The 21,588-nt window shown below is 44.1% G+C and overlaps 1 protein-coding gene across 2 annotated transcripts in view; it reads left to right on the top strand.

The window, feature by feature from the left end:
- The window catches only part of GRSF1 (G-rich RNA sequence binding factor 1), a 59,701-nt gene extending 38,395 nt beyond the window's left edge, over window positions 1-21,306 (top strand). For both annotated transcript variants that reach the window (XM_029598658.1, XM_029598668.1), the window contains exons 6-10: window positions 3,499-3,665; window positions 4,236-4,357; window positions 5,209-5,344; window positions 14,061-14,135; window positions 19,312-21,306. In XM_029598658.1, coding sequence (XP_029454518.1) covers window positions 3,499-3,665; window positions 4,236-4,357; window positions 5,209-5,344; window positions 14,061-14,104 — 469 coding nt within the window. In that variant the 3' untranslated portion in view covers window positions 14,105-14,135; window positions 19,312-21,306. The remainder of the gene's footprint in view (window positions 1-3,498; window positions 3,666-4,235; window positions 4,358-5,208; window positions 5,345-14,060; window positions 14,136-19,311) is intronic.
- The last annotated feature ends 282 nt before the right edge of the window (window positions 21,307-21,588 follow it).

The following is a 21,588-nucleotide window of genomic DNA, read 5'->3' as shown; positions in this document are numbered from 1 at the left end:
CCCAATATTTTAAAAGGGCTCCAGGGGCGATCTGGAAAACTATAGACCAGTGAGCCTGACTTCAGTGTTGGGAAAAATAGTGGAAACTATTCTAAAGATCAAAATCACAGAGCATATAGAAAGACATGGTTTAATGCAACACAGTCAGCATTGATTTACCCAAGGGAAGTCTTGCCTCACAAATCTGCTTCATTATTTTGAAGGGGTTAATAAACATGTGGATAAAGGTGAACCGGTAGATGTATTGTATTTTGATTTTCAGAAGGCATTTGACAAAGTCCCTCATGAGAGGCTTCTAAGAAAACTAAAAGCCAAGGGATTAGAAGCCATGTCCTTTCATGGATTACAAAGTGGTTAAAAGTCAGGAAATGGAGAGTAGGGTTAAATGATCAATTTTCTCAGTGGAAAAGGGTAAACAGTGGAGTGCCTCAGGGATCTGTACTTGGACTGGTGCTTTTTAATGTATTTATAAGTGATCTGGAAGGAATATGGCTAGTGAGGTAATCAAATTTGTAGTGCATATAAAATTATTCAGAGTAGTTAAATCACAAGTGGATTGTGATACATTACAGGAGGAACCTTGTGAGACTGGAAGATTGGGCATCCAAATGGCAGATGAAATTTAATGTGGACAAGTGCAAGGTGATGCATATAAGGAAAAATAACCATTGCTGTAGTTACACGATGTTAGGTTCCATATTAGGAGCTACCTCCCAGGAAAAAGATTTAGGCGTCATAATGGATAATACATTAAAATCGTCAACTCAGAGTGCTGCGGCAGTCAAAAAAGCAAACAGAATGTTAGGAATTATTAGGAAGGGAAGGGTGAATGAAATGGAAAATGTCATAATGCCTCTGTATCGCTCCATGGTGAGATCACACCTTGAGTACTGTGCACAATTCTGGTTGCCGAATCTCAAAAAAGATATAGTTGCCCTGGAGAAGGTTCAGAGAAGGGCGACCAAAATGATAAAAGGGGTGGAACAGCTCCCCTGTGAGGAAAAGCTAAAGAAGTTAGGACTGTTGAGCCTGGAGAAGAGACGGCTGAGGGTGGATATGATAGAGATGTTTAAAATCATGAGAGGTCTAGAACAGGTAAATGTGAATCGGTTATTTACTCTTTCGGATAATAGAAGGACTAGGGGGCACTCCATGAAGTTAGCAAGTAGCACGTTTAAAACTAAACTGAGAACATTCTTTTTCACTCAACACACAATTAAGCTCTGGAATTTGTTGCCAGAGGATATGGTTAGTACAGTTATTGTAGCTGGATTTAAAAAAGGTTTGGATTAGTTTTTGGAGGAGAAGTCCATTAACAACTGCTATTAATCAAGTTGACTTAGGGAATAACCACTTTGTTTGGGTACTTACCAGATACTTGTAGCCTGGATTGGCCACTGTTGGAAACAGGATGCTGGGCTCAATGAATCCTTGATCTGACCCAGTATGGCAATGTCTTATGTTCTCATATGTTCTAAAGGGATCTCTGTCCAGTATTCTTGGTGACTATGCTTGCTGATGTGTGATCCTTTACTATTGTAAATTGCATGTGTGGGTGTGTATGTGTTTGTATATGTTATTCAGACCCACTGTTTATAGTGACGACACTAGCTGTGAGGTCCCAAGGCACCAAATCACCCTCAATGGAAAGGGACAGGAAGATTAATGAGCAGTCACAGATAAGGCATCAGAGCGCCCTGAGGGAAGCAGCAGTATTGGGAGTTAGTGTGGCGTCTTTTTTTGCTGAAACACGCTTCATATATAACCTTGACAGTTCATCTTTATATTTGTCCTTTAGCAGCTTTGTTGATCATCACAGCTCGCTCCTGGGTAAGGGGAGAGGGTTTCTGTATCTAAGCTGAGGCCCATCTTCAACAAGCAACACTTCTCCCTTCTTTCCCACTTATTTTGGATGCCTTTGACCAGATATCTGTCCAACTCAGACAGAAAAGCGCTCGATGTGATCTGCTTGGATTTCAGCAAAGCTTTTGATAAGGTCCCGCATAGGAGGCTCATGAATAAAATGAGAAGCTTGGGACTTGGTGACAAGGTTGTGGAGTGAACTATAAACTGGTAAATGGAACCTACTCTGAAGAGAAAACGATGTTAAGCGGAATGCCACAAGGATCTTTTTTGGGATTGGTTCGGTCAATATCTTTGTGAGCGACATGGCAGAAGGGATAGAAGATAAAGTTTGTCTGTTTGTGGATGATACTAAGATCTGCAACAGAGTGGACATGCCTGCAGGAGAGGAGAGAATGAAAAGTGATTTTAAGAAAGCTTGAAGAGGGGTCGAAGATTTGGCAGCTGGGATTCAATGCCAAGAAGTGCAGTCATGCATCTGGAGTGCAGTAATCCAAAAGAGCCGTATGCGATGGGGTTAAAGATTAATGTGCACTGGAGAGGAACCTTGAGGTGTTAATGTCTGGCGATCTGAAGGTGGTGAAGCAATGTGACAAGGAGTTAGCTAAAGCCTGAAGAATGCTGGGCTGCATAGAGAGAGGAATAACCAGTAAAAAAAATAAATAAATAAATGGTGGCGATTAATGTCCTTTACAGGTCTTTGGTGAGGCCTCACCTGGACTATTATGTTCAGTTCTGGAGACCTTATCCTCAAAAGGATGGAGGCAGTCCAGAAAAGGGTGACCAAAATGGTGTGGGGTCTATATTGGAAGATTTATGAGGAGAGGCTGAAGGATCTGAATATGTATTCCGTGGAAGAGAGGAGGTGCAGGAGAGATGTGATGCAGACCTTCAGATACTTGATTGGTTTTAATGAGATGTGGTGAAGACAGAAACAGTAAACAAATTCAAAAAGGCATGGGATAAACACTGTGGATCCTTAAAGGCTAGAGTTGGAAATTAAGGAAAGGGTGCATGGGGTAACCAGCATGAAGTGGCAGCTGCTACATCTATCAGAAGACCATAGGGATTACTACCCTTAACCAATTAGCTTACATGATTTTGATGGAACTACAGCATCACTCTCTGAATTAAAGGCAGGGGGGAGGGGAATTGGATTCAGATGACAACCAACTCTGTGCTCTGACTTTTACAGTCCAGGGTACTGATATGCAGACAGGGGTACAGCATGTTCAAGCAGCAGCATTGCATGAATTATCAGGAAGTCTGCTCACCCTGTAAAAATGTTGCCAGCAGTAACTTTTGGTTTGACAGTTACTTGGTTTGGATTTTTAATATTACTACCCTTAACATAAGACTTGGGGATTGCCTGCACAGAGTGACAGTTATCACCATATGAAACTTGCTGGGCAAACTGGATGGACCATTTGGTCTTTTTCTGCCATCATTACTGTGTTACTATGGACAGCCTCCCTTCACTTCTGACTTTAATCTGAAGGAGCCGCCACTTGCATGCCTTCTCTGGTCATTGTGCCGATGGTGCACACCAGGGACTCCTAAGTATAGCAGAAGATACACTGATGACGTGTGGCATAACAGTAAAATGATAACAGCACATCTGTTTTTCAAATACAGGTATATAGAGATATTTCCAAGCAGGAGAAGTGAAATTCCAATCTCGAAGAAAAAGAAGGAGCTGCATCTTGGTGTATCTGCTCAAATCACATACCCAGCAGATGGTGCAGGAGAATCTGAGAGAGATCCAGTGCCCGTCACACCTACAGAGAAAGAGAGAAAGCATGGTGAGCAGCTGGGTTCTGTCTTCCAGTAGCTTGTTTCCGGGGCCTTCCCTTCTAGTTTCCCTGCTTGTATGCTGAAACCTGTACAATGTCCATACCTGAAACATTGTTCCTTGCCTTCCTGTATCCACCTTGCTTTGTATAGTTACACAGTCATGTGCCCTCCCCAAGCCCCCCTCTCCAAATAGAAAAAATGACTTGAATGGTCATATCTGCTTAAAACTTTTTTTTTCTGTAAATTTAGAGGGATGGTGAGGAAAAAGAGAAGCAAAGAGGGTAGTAATCACAACTGGGAGAGCGGACTGGACTCCCTTCACCCTGGGACCCTTTGTGTGGCCAACTGGCTGACATAGTTACTATCCCCTGGTTGAGCCTTGGGCGAGTTGAAAGCTGTTGGGTGCTGGCTGCCGTGTAATTAGGAAGGGAGAGATGCTTGCTGGCCTTGCCTATGAGCCCCAGAAGGGAGGAGAGAAAGGAGTGAGTTCAGATAGAAAAATGTGTAATTAAAACTGAGGGCATGGAAAAAAAGGTTCTAATGCTTTACCATGTTTTTACATTTTGTGCAATTTACAGAGTTTGCTGAGGACACATCTTCCAAGCCCCTGAGTGTTCCAGCATGTGGGCATAGCTCGTCTGTGCATAGTGTCCATATGAGAGGTCTGCCTTTCCAAATCACTGGTCAAGACATTGCCAATGTACGTTCTCTCAAGAAAACCAGAGTGCAGCAAAAGGAGCTCTTACAGGGAATCTCCAGTTTCCTGTAACTTTTGTTAAGGTGCAAGGGAGGCTCTGGTATTATGCTGTGAGCTGCCGTGTGGCACAACTGGGTGGTGACTCCAGGCTTGCGGTGTATCTGGCAAAGTACAGGAGCACTGCAACAGTCCTGAACTCTGGCCCTCATGGGTTGGGAAAGTTGATTGCAGTGTGCTGCAGGAATGACCTTGCTGGCAGAAAGAGGGCTTTAAAGATGTATCTTCCCTTCTCCCACTCAGCCTAAAGGAGATGTTGGGTTGTTTGGTGTGATTGCCATAGAAGGTGACAGATGACTTCCAGTGTTGACTCTTTCCCTTAGGTTGGCCATTGCTGGCAATGTGGCTAAAATAGCATTCTCAGCTTTTGGGGGTGGGGTGGAAGGGAGAGATGAGCCAAGAGTGACATCAGTTAGATAGCCAGACAGCTGTACTGCAAATTGTTTCTGGGCGAGTGGTGTACTGTGTCCTTGGTCACAGGTTGCGCAGTGTACGGGAGGCATTGCCGCTGGGTACAGGAGATAAAAGGAAGGCACACGGAAAACCAGAAAAGTTCTGTGCTGATCCGCTTCACATCTGCCTCTTGTGAAACCAAACATGTAGCGCATACTGCATATTCAGAAATCTATTTATGGCTTTTCACCATCTTAATTTTGTTTCGAACATTTTCAGTGTCATCTTAAAAATAAAAGACTTAGACTAGCTGTGAAGATCTGGAGGGTCAGAACAGAAAGGGCTTGTCTGGAACTTTTTCAGGAGAATTGTAACCTTAATTTGTTCTTATTGGTTGCTTGTAGTTTTTCCATCCACTGACTCCTGTGAAGATCAAGATTGTGTATGGCTCTGATGGAAAGGCTATAGGGGAAGCGGAGGTGGAGTTTGCAACTCACGAGGATGCTGTCATTGCTATGTGGAAAGACAAATCCAACATCCGTAAGTACATTTGGATCTCTGTGGATAAGAACATAAGAAGTTGCCGTACTGGGTCAGACCGAGGGTTCATGAAACCCAGTTTCTTGTTTCCAACAGTGACCAATCCAGGATACAAGTACCCGGCAAGTACCCAAACATTAAATAGATCTCATGCTACTAATGCTGGTAAAAAGCAATGGCTATTAAGTCAACTTGCTAATTGTGCGTTGAGTGAGAGAGAATTTTCTTCGACTTGTTTTAAATGTGCTAGTTGCTAATTCATGGAGTGCCCCCTAGTCCTTGTATTATCTGAAAGAATAAACAGTCGATTCACATACACCCATTCTGGTCTTCTCATGATTTTGTACACCTCCATCATATCCCCCCTCAGCTGTCTCTTCTCCAAGCTGAACAGCCCTAACCTCTTAAGCCTTTCCTCACAGGGGAACTGGTCCAGCCCATTTATCATTTTGGTTGCCCTTCTCTGTACCTTCTCCAGTGCATCTATATCTTTTTTGAGATGCGGTGACCAGAATTGTACACAGTACTCAAGGTGCGGTCTCACCATGGAGTGATACAGAGGCATTATGACATTCCTGAGCATACCCAGATCAGTCCAGACAAGTGGGTTTTATTCATCCCTACCAGCAGATGGAGGCAGAGGACAAAACTTTGGGCACTGCTACATATCCGAGAGTGCCACCTGCTGTCCCTCAATATTTCTCTGCCTCCAGCAGATGGTAGAGGTGTTTACCTGCAGTCTTGACTGATCTTTGGTCTGGAAGTTGTGTTTTGTTTTTTTTTTTGCTCCCCGAGGTGTCATGTTCCTGTCAAGGGGCACCCCTTGGGTTGAGCCGGGCAAATGGGGGGTTTGGATACCCCTGTCTGGTTTTAGCCCACAACCCCGGGACCACTGAAAGCCAGGGGAACTGGTTCCCTCAGTGGGGCCTGAAGGTCTCCCCTCCGATCCTTGGGACTCGGGGAAGAATCCACTTTTGGGGGCTCTTTTACTAGCTCCTTGGGTGTTTGGCTGCTAGGGGCTCCATTTGAAAAAACAAAGAGAAGCAGCAGTGGTGGCTCAGGCCGTGTGTCTGAGCTGCCTAACAGTCAGCCTTCTCGGCGAGATCGTCAGGGGTCGGCCCAGGAGGAGAAGCAGCTCTGCCACGGTGGGAGAGTGTCTCCAGGAGGGGGAAATTGCCTCTCTGTTGCCTTCTTCAGTCCTGACCGTGCATGTTTTCCCATGGCGTCAGCACTTTTTTCTTTCGTTCCGGCGGGAACTTGTGTGGCGGTGCGCTCTTTCCTGCTTCAGGGGCTGCGTGGTGAGCCTCTCCCCCTGCCGCGATTTCAGCGCGCGGTGATCCTTTTACAGGCCCGATGACTGACAGGCCGCTGGTGGAGGCCAGTCGGGTCTGCGGCATGTGGTCTACTTATCTCAATCCCCTCTCCCTTTGCATGGAGTGTGCAGGGGGGAAGAGGGTGTTTCTGCCAGACCTGCAAAATCATGGAGTTCCTCAAGGTTGGCGGTGAAGGGGGGAGGGCCTTGGACCAGCGGCCCTTCCTTGGGGGAGGGGACCTGGGTAAGGAGGTTCAACCCCGGGGCTCCGGGGATTCCTCTCCTCCTCTGTCCCCTGCGGTACAGCAGTGTGCAGAGGCACAGTCTGAATCGGGGCCCGATAGTCCAGAATTTGTCCTCCTGCTTCATGAGGCTTTCCTGGCTAGGGAAGCTGGGAAGAGGCATTCTAAGGATAGCCTGGTCGACACTGCTAAGAGGCTGAGGGGGTCCCTGGCGAGGTCCGCAACATCGCGGGAGCAGCCTCTCAGGGCATGCCCAGCGCGCCTGTCTGCAGATGACAGGGATTCGGAGGATTCTCCATTCCGAAGAAGATCCAGAAGCTGATCAGCCGGGAAAGGGATTCCCCGGATTCTGGTGGGGAAAGCAATGGTGAAGCTGTATCAAGTGCTGCAGGATCATTTGGATGCCCTTAAAATCCCGAAGGTGAATGCCGCCATGTCCGTGGATCACCAGGAAAACCACCATTCCAGTCGCCGGAGTGGCTGCTCTGAAGGATGTTCAGGATCGTAAGCTAGAAGTACAGTTTAAGCTAGCTTTTGAGGTGTCCGCTTTGGGGCCTCCGATCTGTGGTCTGTGCTAGTTTGATGCAAAGCGCCTGTTTCTGTTGGATCCAGAAGCCCCAGGAACAGGCTTCCTCTGGGACACTCTCCACTCCAGGCAGCCCATCTTGAGGCGGGGTTGCATATGTGGCAGATGCTTTATATGATCTTGTGCGCACCATGGCACGAAGTATGGTTTCAGTGGTGGCAGCCAAACGGCTATTGTGGCTGTGCAATTGATCGGCGGACCTTTCGTCCAAGTCACAGTTGTGTAACCTTCCCTTTAAAGGCAAGCTTCTGTTCAGGGAGGACCTCAACCAGCTCATGAAGACTTTGGGGGAGACCAAAGGTAACAGACTGCCAGAGGATAAGAAGTCGGTGCGAAAACCTTTCTCCTCTCGTCCCCGGTTCTGGGAAGTGTGGCGTTTCCGTTCTGGCAGACCTGCTAGATCCTCAGCAATGCGCCAGCCCTAGAGTAGGCAGCAGTCCTTTCGAGGTTCCGGAAAATCTTCTAGAAGTGGGTTCGCCCCCTGAGCGGGTGGCATCAAATCTTCCCAATGAAATCAGGCCGGTCCACTCTTCGCCCTTGGTGATAGGGGGCAGGGTGCCTTTTTTACGAGGAGTGGACCAAGCTCACCTCCGATCAGTGGGTACTATAGGTTGTCAGGGAGGGTTACGCCTTAGAGTTTTCTCACCCTCTCAAGTCAGTCTTTCTGGAGTCACACTGTTTTTCCCAAAGCAAGTGGGGGACCATTGAGGAGATCCTTCAAAGGTTATTAAGTCTGGAAGCCGTGATCCCTGTCCCGGTTTCGAATCAGGGGGAGGGGAGGTATTCCATGTATTTCGTGGTCCTTCCTTTCAGCCTTGCCATGGCTCCTCATACTTTCACAAAGGTGACGGTCGTCTTCGCGGCAGCTCTGAGGCAGGACGGGGTTCTGGTACACCATATTTGGACAATTGGTTCATCAGGGTGAAGTCGCTGAAGGAGTGCTCGTGCACCGAACCTGGATGAGCCTCTATCCGCCTGAGCGTGACCGGGCTCTTCAGGAGTCGCTGGATTGGATCATCAATTTTCCAGAGTCACTCAATGCCTTCTCAGATCCTGGAGTACTTGGGTGCCCGATTTGACACACAACAGGAAAAGGTGTTTCTCACTGCCGACAGGATGGTCAAGCTCCAAGCTCAGGTAGCTCAGTTACTTCGCCTTCCTGTTCCCAAAGTCTGGGACTATTTGCAGGTCCTGGGGTCGATTGCCTCAACGTTGGAGCTGGTTCCTTGGGCGTTTGCTCATATGCGCCCCCTGCAAAAGGCTTTGTTATCCTGCTGGAGTCTGCTCTTGGAGCAGTATTTTCTTTCTCTCCCCTTCCAAGGGAAGCCAGGTCCAGTCTGATGTGGTGGATGACATGGAACAATCTGGAGAAGGGAATGCCCCTCGAAGTCCCGGATTGGTTGGTAGTGACCATGGATGCCAATCTCCAGGGCTGGGGCATGGTATGCTTGGGCAGGACAGCGCAGGGTCTCTGGTCGGTTTGGAGCAGTCGTGGTCCATTAACTGGTTGGAGATGTGAGCAATGCGAAGTGCCCTTCAGGAGTTTCTTCCGTTGGTCCACAGTCGAATGGTGAGAGTGTTTTCAGACAATGCAACGACTGTGGCCTACATCACCGCCAAGGGGGAACCAGGAATCCCGCCGTGGCTTGGGAGGCTCAGCTATTGTTTGTGTGGGCAGAACTCCATCTCGAGGGTATTGCTGCCTCTCACGTTGCAGGAGTGGACAACATCCAAGCGGACTATCTCAGCCAACAGCAATTGGTTCTGGGGGAGTGGGACTGACCCGGAAGCCTAGAATCACATCTGTGCCCATTGGGGGACCCCCTTATAAGAACATAGTAACATGCCATACTGGGTCAGACCAAGGGTCCATCAAGCCCAGCATTCTGTTTCTAACAGTGGCCAATCTAGGCTAAAAGAAGCTGGCAAGTACCCAAAAACTAAGTCTATTCCATGTTACCGTTGCTAGTAATAGCAGTGGCTATTTTCTAAGTCAATTTAATTAATAGCAGGTAATGGACTTCTCCTCCAAGAACTTATCCAATCCTTTTTTAAACACCTATACTAACTGCACTAACCACATCCTCTGGCAACAAATTCCAGAGTTTAATTGTGCGTTGAGTAAAAAAGAACTTTCTCCGATTAGTTTTAAATGTGCCACATGCTAACTTCATGGAGTGCCCCCTAGTTTTCTATTATCCAAAAGAGTAAATAACCGATTCACATTTACCCGTTCTAGACCTCTCATGATTTTAAATACCTCTATCATATCCCCCCTCAGCTGTCTCTTCTCCAAGCTGAAAGTCCTAACCTCTTTAGTCTTTCCTCATAGGGGAGCTGTTCCATTCCCCTTATCATTTTGGTTGCCCTTCTCTGTACCTTCTCCATCGCAATTATATCTTTTTTGAGATGCACAACCAGAATTGTACACAGTATTCAAGGTGCGGTCTCACCATGGAGCGATACAGAGGCATTATGACATTTTCCATTTTATTCACCATTCCCTTTCTAATAATTCCCAACATTCTGTTTGCTTTTTTGACTGCCGTAGCACACTGAACCGACAATTTCAATGTGTTATCCACTATGACGCCTAGATCTCTTTCTTGGGTTGTAGCACCTAACATGGAACCTAACATTGTGTAACTATAGCATGGGTTATTTTTCCCTATATGCATCACTTTGCACTTATCCACATTAAATTTCATCTGCCATTTTGATGCCCAATTTTCCAGTCTCACAAGGTCTTCCTGCAATTTATCACAATCTGCTTGTGATTTAACTACTCTGAACAATTTTGTATCATCTGCAAATTTGATTAATCTCACTCGTCGTATTTCTTTCCAGATCATTTATAAATCTATTGAAAAGTAAGGGTCCCAATACAGATCCCTGAGGCACACCACTGCCCACTCCCTTCCACTGAGAAAATTGTCCATTTAATCCTACTCTCTGTTTCCTGTCTTTTAGCCAGTTTGTAATCCACAAAAGGACATCACCACCTATCCCATGACTTTTTACTTTTCTTAGAAGCCTCTCATGAGGAACTTTGTCAAACGCCTTCTGAAGATCCAAGTTTACTACATCACTTGGACTGCTTGGTATATACCCTCGAAGTCCCGGATTGGGAAAGAAATGTGGAAGAAAATTGCCTGTTGCAACCCTTGGATGTTAAGAGACATAATGTGAGGCATCTGGAGGTTTATAAATCTCTCTTGAAGATGAATCGCCTGTTTGTCCTCCACAGTGCCGGCTTTGTGGGTTACAGTAGCTCACTGGATTAAGGAGGTAGTCACAGCCGCGTAGATGGATGCTGAACAGCCATTGCCTAGTCAGGTTAGGGTTCATTCCTCTAGGGCTCAGGCAGTGTCATGGGCAGAAATTAGATTCTCTTGTTGACATTTGCCGAGCTGCAATGTGGTCCTCCTTACACACCTTTTCCAGGTATAATCGTCTGGATGTGCAGTCCCGAGAGGACGCAGCCTTTGCATGTGTGGTTTTGACTGGACCACGTGCAGCCTCCCACCCTGTCCAGGAATAGCTTGGGTACGCCTCACTGGTTCTGGATTCATCTGACTAGACGCTAAGAAATGAGAAATCACTACTTACCTGATAATTTCCTTTTCTTTAGGATACTCAGTTGAAAACAGCTTCCCACCCTTGGCTGCCAAATGTTTGGGCTATGGTACTCCTGCGTGGCTACGTGTTCTAGAGGTTACTGATAAGTCTTAGTCCAGTCCCTAGACTAGTGTTGATGCATTCCTTGTCTGAGCTCTGTTTCCTGTTGGCTGAGTATTGAAATGGTTATCTGTTATTAATCAAGATTTTGCTAGTCTGTCCACAGTTGTGTTTTGAAGAGATTACTGGCAGGCTGATGTCACTGCAGGGGTATATATATACTGTGATGTCAGCTTTGCTTCATCTCCATCTGCTGCTAGAGGTGCATAACCCACAGGTTCTGGATTCATCTGACTGGCCTAAAGAAAAGGAAATTATCAGGTAAGTACTGATTTCTCATTATGTAGATCAGTGACACCAGAAGAAATAAGTGTCAGAGGGACAATGTGCTACTAAGATATGGAAAAAACCCTTCCATAAACTAATTTGTGACCAGTCATAATAGGAAGTTCCTGCGTTATATCACCTTCAATGCCTTATGATTAATTACTTGTCACTCGAAATAAAGCAATCACTATTTTATAGATATAAAATTCTCCTGCTTTGTCCTCAGTGTTACTCCTGGGGGAATTGTGCACAAAAAAATTTTAAAATTCTACATACGCCATGTTAAAATTCTACATACTTTATTTCTTAAAATAATCCAAGATAAATCACGAGCTATGAATAATTTAATTTAAAAATACAATGCAGAAAAGTAAGTACTCAAAGATGCAAAATTGCAAATATTTTTATACAGAATTCCCCTAGGAGTAACACAAAGCTGTCCATTCAACCCTCACTCTCCACTTCCTTGGCCCAAACCCTTTCCACGATCTCTTAACCACATTACCCCGACTTGCTGCTTCCACGCTGATCCACCCCCACTCTATTTTCTCTTTCATTACCACCCTCAGGTCTAACCTCCTCCATTCTTTCTCTCTCCCCCCTTCCACCCAGCAACCTGTGCCTGACCTCTGCTTTCTCTCCTACCTCCTAAATCTGATCCCTTCCCTTTTCTCTCTCTCCTCTTCCTTCCCCAAGGCCTGACATCACCCCCCTCTTTGTTCTCCCTCCACCCCCTTCCTCTAGCTCCCTACCTCTGTCTCTCCTGGAATAACCCTTACCAGCTTTCCTCCCACTAGCGTGGGCTGAAGTTCTTCTGCTGGTCCACCTGCCTCCTGCTCACATGGTCAGTACTGATGCCGTTTGCCTCTTTCTCAGTCGTCTGGTGGATGCCAATGCTATCTGCCTCCTTCCAGGCCCTGGTGGCAGAGGCAAAGATCACCTCCCTGTGGCGCATGGGCCAGTGGTTCCTCCTTTCACCTGTTCACTGACCTGCAGCCAAACTCCGTGCTAAATATTAAATTTATGTGCAGGAGGGGAATGCTGTGCTAGTTCTGTGCTGCGCTGCGCAGTGCAGAATTCCTTCAAGCGTACAGTGTTGGTTGGATGGCAGGACGTTAACTCCCTCGTATTGTATTTACTTATTGTACAGGTTCTCAGTCCCGATTAACAGGCCAAGAAGAGATCGTCCTCTGCGCTATAGCCTATAAGTACAGCTGGCCGATTTTTTTCCATCATTTGTCAATCTTTGAGTAAAAAATAATCCCTTCATTTGAAGGTGGTAAAATATATTACCCTGTAACCTTCGAGGATGCCCCCTTGTTTCATTTGCTGTTATTGCTCCAGTAAAGAGATCACCTGAGAGACTCCTGTAGGATCCTTTGTTATAAAAGTATAATGTAACTGGATCTCTTAGGCTTGTCCCAGTTTGCCCAGTGTTTCAGCATATTCCCCACATCTTCTTTAGGCTGTTCACTGTACAGCGGACCCAGAGCTCACCCTTTTTTACCTTATCTTGCTTGTCATTCATGTTTCCACACTCTCTCTTTTTCACCTCATGCTTTGTTTGCTTAGCAGGCCTGCTTGATTAAGGTCTCTCTCCCCTCCAGGTTCTTTAAAATTCGTCAGCCTGGTGCTCCCACCAATTGCTCCCGCTTTGTCACGCGTTTCACCTTCCTTTGCTGCTTTACACTGGCTCCCAGTAAAATATTGCTGCTGTTTTAAGATCTTTGCGCTTGTGTATAAATGTATCCATGATCTACTTCTCGCTGTACGACTGCCTTAATTTGTTCTCCATTTTACATTTATCGCCTGCCATAGAAACTTCTCTCTCCCTTGTGATGAGCCAGCATTTTCTTGATTTCATGCTATTTCTGTGGACCTAGCCCCGCTCCATATATCCAGGATTCAGCCAAGCTAACTGCACAACTGAACTTAAAACTTACTGCTTCAGTTTTATTTTCATTGAATTCAGTGGGTTTTTGGGTTTTTTTCCCCACTATTCCTATTTTCTATGTATCACTGTTTGCCAGCTTTGGAGCTTACCCTGTTCATGAGGCACCCTAGCTGAGGGTGCCAGGTAAGTACAGAAAGAAAGGGGACGCATGATAAACAGATTCCCCTCCCAGGCTGCTGAAGAGCTTCACAAAAGCTGTTCTGCTGTCGTTTGTATCCTGTGGGTCTTGGCAGCCATCTTTGAGTAGTATTTGCAGCTACAGTCAAAGAATTAACTGTATGGTATTTGAATCAATACTGCTCTCTTTGATAGTTCTGAGAATTTAAAAAGCACCTAAATTTTATGTATTTATTGTTATACTTTGTGATAAGCACAAAAGATCCTTAGTGAAGCAAAAGGCAGGGATCAGCTGGGGTCTCTGATGCTGTAACAGGACCAGATGGGCCTTACAGTCATTATCTGCTGTCATATTCTAGGTTTCTAAGAAAGCATAATTACATTTCATCCCATCTGTTAGCCTTTCTTGATGTTTTTTCTTTTGTTGCTGACACTCACTGATTCCATTACATTGTTTTATTTCAGCCTTATTCCTTCTGGGTTTTTTTTTCTCTCTGCAGAGAATAGGTATATTGAATTGTTCCTGATTTCATCTCCAAACTGAATGGGTGATGCCACTAGCGGTCACAACAATGGTAATAAGAGAAGTTACCTAACATTGGTTATATTAGATGAGTGCTAAGTTTGAAATGGTGTTTTTCTGTTATGCTAATTACATACTTGGCCTGTAAATGTACATTAGGAATGTGCTTTCATTTTTAATGACATCATTTTATTTCTAAATTGCAATGATAAAAAAATTCACGAAATACAGTATTTTTTTTTTGTTTAGTGTGCACTATGTTGATTTCGTGTGCACTATTACAACTCAAATAGTGCACATGAAATCGGCATAGTGCACACTAAAAGAAAAATGAAAAAACAAAACAAAATAACAAGGGGGAAAAATGAAATGAAACCAAACTTGAAGTTTTATTGATGCTCACCCTTCATTTACATAGAGATGTTAGGATGTACATGTGTGCAAGAGATGAGGGGAGGAAGGGGGAAGTCTCAGGGTTCCCATGGTCCTGGAGAATTTGTGAAACTCAGTGAAATTAAATCAGTTTGGTTTTGATCAGGAAACATTGGGGAAATTAAGATTATTTTAAACATGATCATGGAACACCCTGGTCATTTTACACATGGTGATGGAACATCCCTGCAGTCTCTTTGACATGTCAAGTTATTTTTTTTGCCGTAGGAGACATTAAGGCTTATGGTTCTCTTGTGTTCCATCAGAGAGATCCTTTTCCTGTCTGTAATGACTATCATTAGATGACAGCAGAGAGAGACTCCATGCACTGGTCTGGATTGCATTTGGGCTCCGTCTATTCTCCTTGTTGGTACAGAAAAAGGAGCTGCCACAGCGCTGTAGAAAAAGAGGCTTCATTTGGTTATATCAAGCCTCTTAAGCAGTGATTCGTTTTAGGTTATCCTACCTTCAAATATCTCTCTGAAAAGTTCACCAAGAGACTCTTTAGCCTTCCTGGAGTTTAAATTAACTTTTTATTGTATCATTGGCGAACCAAATGTTAACATTGAGTTTTCTTAAGAAACCAGAAGAATGAATGGAATCCAGTTCTTCTGATGGCAAAAGTTGGATTAGTTTTGAACCATGTGGATTGCATACAAGCACATGGAGCTGCAAAGATTGGCCTTCACTCTTTGAATTGGGCTCTTCCTTCAGTTCTGAGACACTCCTATTACTCATTTACAGTCTCAGTTGTTCAGAGGGTACAGCACACTCACGTCATAGGTGTTACATCAGATTTAAAGAAGTGTTAAGTGTTGGTTAGAGAAGGCAGAATGCTTGGAGAAAGTATTGAACATTCTCGATGACATGAAGAAGCATTTAAGTGTTACTCTTTCTTTAAAAGAGACCATGAATGACCCATTCCTGAAATGCAAATTGGCTTTCTTTAAATCTTTGGTTTCTTAGTGTGAACCATTTTTTAGAATATTTTGGAGTTCCTAGTCTCATGTGCCTTGTGTAAAGGTGAAGCTCTGTCATTTCCTGACTGGAATTTTGAAGAAAATTAACAAGAGGGACACATCTTGCAATACTATCAGTTTCCAAAATTGATTCCTTGGATTCATGTCCTATATGGAAAATTTCATGGAACTGAAAAACCTGATATTGAATTTGTCATTAGAAAGCATCTTCAGTTGGCCTGGTGACAAAAGAGCAAAGAATTCTGAAAGCTGTTACCAAAAAGCTACTTGGAATAGGCCCATTGGGATGTACTCATTTGTTAGTGGCCTGTGCAGTTTGGATCCTGGCATTTATTTGGGCAGCTGGATCCATCCTATAACCCCCTCTCAAATAGTGACTAGCTGTTTGGGAATAAAGACCTTTAGAGTTAATACTTTGGAAAGTAAGCGGATGCAACTTTAATAAATTACAAAAAAAATTGACCTTTTACAAAACAGGTGTGCAAGGTAGCCATACATTGGGGGACAGCATGAGATTCAAATTGTAGATAGATATGTATTACTATGACTGTGTAATGTGCAAGGGTTCGAAGATCCCCCAGTTTTTGCCTAATTCAGTATCTGTGCTGAGGGATTCCAGTGTGAGCACCTCTGGTCACTAACGTTTTGGCTTATAAGAACTGATCACACATTCATCTTCCCCCCTTTCCTCTTCTATGGTAGTACATTTCTATATGAATAACAATAATACTCAGAGTAATGACCTAGAAAGAGTAATTCTATTTCCTCTTAGCAATAATATCACAGATTACAAAAGAGCATTTATATGAATATAGATAGAAATAGCATATAAAAGCTAAGCTAAATAAACATATATGTACAAATCAGTGGCAGTGTACTTTCCTGAATTGACTGTCTGATCAGACAGGCACAGTGATCACCACCCAAGGTGGGTATCATGGGCAGCACTGGGAAGGCTTTCACGCACAAGCCTGTGTGCGGGTTAGTGGCTTGCTAGCTCTTCAATTTTCTGGTATTTGTTATGAATAGTGACTGTGTGTACTAAGTGTAGTCCATTTCTACCAGCCTTAGCAAACTTGGTTTATCTTGGACTTAGCTTATAAGAGCACTGGTGGAGAAACTAGAGTAACTCTTTGAATGACCTGCATCCTCGCCTAGCAAGGATGGAGATGCCCTCTGCTGTAAAACTTAACACTAATGTTTGCAAAGCATGTAATCCCACCCTCACTTGTCCTGAGTTCCCTCACCTTATAGCAGCCCTCTGTACCTCAAGGCAACATGCTTTTTTTGCCTCTTGCAAAGTAATATTGAAAACATCTTCCTCTATGTTGGACAAAATACTCCATCTAGGTATATAAAGCTTTTATATATTTAAGTTCAATTAACTTATGTCATAGACAGTGTGCCCTCTAAGGATCAGGTTGCTATGAACACTATGCAAAAGCCTATCAATTTTATGCTTACATTTTATGCTCATTTTATTCCTTAGAGGAAACATTGGCGTAGTATGCGCACAAACTTTCTCACACACTAACACACTTGCCTATTTACTCTCATACTCTTTCACACACATGCTCATTCTCACAAACACACACACACACTTGCTCTTATTCCTCTCATTCACTCCCCAGACTTTCATGCGCATGCACACTTGCTCAGTTCTCCTCTTCTACATCCACTCATCTCAGTAACTGCAAACCCTTCACTGCCAAACACTTTGAGAAGTAATACAAACCTCTCAGGACTCAAGCGGCAGCAATGCAAATATTATACCATGCCCTAGAACATGAATACACTACCTATTGAGGTTAACAGAACAAAATACTTCAGAAAAACTACATGCCAGTAAATATACTGCACCTCCATTACCCCTGCAAAATACAGAGAGACCCTTACCTAATACAGAATAAAGAGCTATAAATTAGAAACAGAAACATTCAGACAAAAATAAAATGGAAAACCTAAAAGAACAAAATACAAATATGTAATGCACATTCCCAAAGACAACATATGTCAATCACTAAAAATTCAAAATTATTATTATTTTTTTTTTACTTTTGTTGTCTGATCTTATTTTTTCTAATTCCTTATCCCAGGCTTTTTTTTTCTATGTTCTTGGTCTTTTCCCAATTCCTTTTACAGGATCTCTTTTTCTTTTTTCTCTCCACCTGTTTTCTTCCCTTCCTCCTCAGTCCACATGCTGGTAGTCATACTCAAACACACACCCAGGCTCTCACCCACACCCACAGGCTGTTATCCCCACCCACACACACAGGGTTGGTGGTGTCCCCAGGTAGGACATTACCAATCGGTTGCCATCTGCCCCCATGTCTGGTTATGTCTCTCATATGTCTCACCTCGAGTTACTAGATGACCCTCCTTTAGTAGAGGGAAGACCAGACTAATCGATGCTGTTTCTTCAGGGCTTAACAAGAAAAATGAAGCCTTGGCTAACACTGGCGAGAGCCATAGGACCCAAAGTAGCAGAGCTCCAAAATTCTGTTTTCCCACTTGGATCCAGTGCAGCCAGGGCTGGTGCAAGGGGTTTAGGTGTTATAGGTAAAACTTACGGCCTTGAACCCCCTCCCCCCCCCCCCCCCCCCCCCCCCCCCCCCCCCAGCCCCTCGCTTCTCACCCACAATAAAAAGTATGCATTTCTAATAGCTTTTCCATTTAAAAAAGCCATTCAAAGTATAGTCTTATAATGTAAAAGTATCACTATAGCATGTACACTATATTTACATGCAGTGCTGTAGTGCCAACCAGAAAACCCTATAAAATAAAAAATAGACACTTGGATCCCATATTGCACTAAGCCTACTGAAACACACGTTGGGTGTGGGTTCGGCTCTCAGAAAGCCTTGGGTAAATTAAATTACAATTAAAATAGAGTAAAGCTCCAATACCAAAACAGCCCCTAAAACACCAGTTTAGAAACCAGAATAAGCTAAGCTGCTATAGATCCCTACCCAGAAACTACATGCTAGCAGAATACCTTACCTCTGTGACACACGCAGAACACAGATCGACCCTCCACCAAATACAGATTAAAGAGACCATAAAGTATAAATAAAAGTGTGCAGATAAAAACTGAATTGGAAACCGCACAAGTTAGATCCTGTATGTATGCAGTGCAACAATGGGAAAAGAAACATTACCATTCCTCATAAAATATCAAAAAATTAAATCAAGAAATATGTCAGCAATAGTAAAGCCATACAAATAAAAAGGATAAATATTACAAAACAGCTGGAACATCTATGAATTAAATTAATATAAAACTTTTTAAAAATTTCCCAAAAAACAATAAAATATTTTGACACATCAGATAACACCTAGTAATTAAAAACAATAAGAATTTAAAAATCCCCCAGTTTCTATACTTTCCAGTCATGCTAAGATTGTTCTGATTACTGGGGGTGAGGGAATGCACAGACTATCCACACACACACACACACACACACACACACACACACACACACACACACACACACACACACACACACACACACACACACACACACACACACACACACACACACACACACACACACTCACTCACACTCACTCACACTCACACTCACACTCACACACTCACTCACTCACTCACTCACTCACTCACTCACTCACTCACTCACTCACTCACTCACTCACTCACTCACTCACTCACTCACTCACTCACTTTTCTTTGAAACCGCTGGCACCTACACATCTATGCATGCTCCCTCGAATGCTCCCACAATTATTTTTATAATCCCTTGCTATCGCTACTGTTTTCTGTTCATAAAGGTTCCTCCTGGTTTTGTGTTTCTGCAGGAGCTGTAGAAGTGGGTGAAGGTCTCCCTGCCCCTCTGCTCTGTCATCTGCTGGCTCCCAGGGGCATCAGTTATGCCCTTAAGACAGTGCTTCGGCTTGAGTACCAGATCTGCTCTACTTGGACTGTGACTTCATGACACTATTGACTGTCACAGCCTGAGCCGTGACCCTGGAAACTGATTCCTGTTTGGCCTGCTATTGTTTAATCTCTCTTCCAGTGTGGTTAATTCAATAACTACTGCTGCTGTTTGTTTATTTTTCTTTTCACAATTCATATCCTTTAACTTTTGGGCCTGCCACTTTTTGGCTGAGACTAGAAGGAGTGTGCCTGATGGAAGCCCCTTACAGCTCTTATGTATGAACAGTGCAATCTCTCCCCTTACCTAGAGCCTCTTGGTCCTGCTTGGGTCCTCTCCCACTGGTAAGGTAACTGCTTAGGCTTGGGGGTACTGAGAGATTATCCTTGCCCAGGGCTGCAGCAGCACATTCACTCCCCTCTTACAACCATCTATTATCACTGCTGCACTAAGGAATGGACTGAAGCTTAGGATTCTGATGTGAAGTATATTCTTTAATTCTAATATAAAGTACAGAAAAATCCATTGGTTGTGCTGTAACCAGGAGCTGATCCTATTTTTTTTTTCATTCTGTATATAGTGTGTAGTATATAATATCTATGACTTTCTCTCTGTATATAAAATATATCTGTACAAGATGTGTATATAACTCTGGGTGTATATGCTGCATTTCACTGTCCAGACAAGCTTGAGCAGCTGCTTCTTCCGTCCTTGCACTAGTGAAGCAGTCCGCTGGATTATGAAGTTTACCTGTGTCAACAGCGCTTTGAATGAAAAATTATTTCTGAAACCCTTGCAGGCTGTTTTAAAAAGCACACACTCTGTTAATGGCATGGGTAGCATGGCCAGGCAGTGTCCAGGCTTTAGTATCAGATAAGCTTGGGCTTTGGTGGCCAGCCGGACTCCCCAATCTTTCTCTGTCCTCAGAGGTGAGAGGGAGGTGTGGTTTCTGCCTCTGCTATGCAGAGGTGCCTCTCTAAGGCAAGCCCATGTAGAGGTGTCATTCAGTCTTCAAGGATATACAGGGTCAGAGGGGCTGAAGATCAGTGCTTTAAATGTGCTCTACCTGGTTCTGGGAGTTCACACTGTGATCAAGAGTTGAATTAAAATAAAAATTCTTTCATAATGTTTGGCACAGATGAAGAGGCTAGTGCTAAGGGGGGGGGGGGGTGAGGGATGTGGTAATAAAAGAGTTGAAGGAGAGAGTGTTTGCTCAGTCATATTAAACGTTGGAGGGCCAATGAGGGATAAGAGAAGCCAGTGGGCAAACAGTGGCAGTACAACTGTACCAGGCTGCGTTACAACCCTAATAGCATGGGCCTATTCCTCACGAGGCACTAGTTGCATTCCTAACACCATCAGTACGACGGCAGCAGGCTTCCAAGGAGGCTGCGGTAGCTTGCATGTAATAACCATGCTTAAAATCCAAATAGCAACCTCAGTGTTTGGTGGCTTTTACACTGTGTCCAGCAAGCTGCCAAACACTTAAAAGCTATTTATCTGTCTATCTCTACACAACAGTAAGTACTGCTGCTACACTGGCATTTGGTAGCTAAACAAGCTGTTGCATTTTCTGCTGTGTCTCAGTGCCTGCCTCTAGCGATTATAGAGAAATGCAATGTGCTGGATGGTTCTGAACAATAAATAGAGAATCTTTGACCTATTTTAAAAAATAGTTGAGCTACACCAGCAAAATAAATGCATTTCCTGACATGGCTCACAAGAGTGGTGCATCTGCTATCTTCACCTGGGAATGGTTTGTGTCCTATAAGACAGTGGTGTAGTGGGAGCTGTAACAAATCCTTGCAGTAGGGGGCTGCAGATTTAGTTCCATCTATGCATCACCCTGTCCCCCTTTTATTTTTTTTCACTTTTTTTTTTTCAATAAAGCACTGCAATGCATAATGAATTAAATGAATCGCTGGATGCAAAAAAATTTGCTTTATTCAAAAAATGTATATTAAAAAATAGACAGTATGAAATGCCTCAGTACTACCTCTAACACCCACACAGGGTAATCCTGTGGCCATTTGGAGGGTCCTGCAAGCACTGCCCAGGTCGACCTGCACATGTGTCCATGACCCTACACTGGAAATTTCCCACTCCTCAACTGGGTTTCTGCTTGCCTCTGGCAAATACCCTGCCCCCACGCTATCTGCTGGTGGTTTCTAAGGACCCCACACTATCCAAGGGTCACACA

Source organism: Rhinatrema bivittatum, chromosome 1 (assembly GCF_901001135.1).
Source record: "Rhinatrema bivittatum chromosome 1, aRhiBiv1.1, whole genome shotgun sequence".
NCBI classification, from domain to species: Eukaryota; Metazoa; Chordata; class Amphibia; order Gymnophiona; family Rhinatrematidae; genus Rhinatrema; species Rhinatrema bivittatum.
The sequence above is the reverse complement of the archived record's forward strand: the minus strand, read 5'-3'. Positions and strand labels throughout refer to the sequence as shown.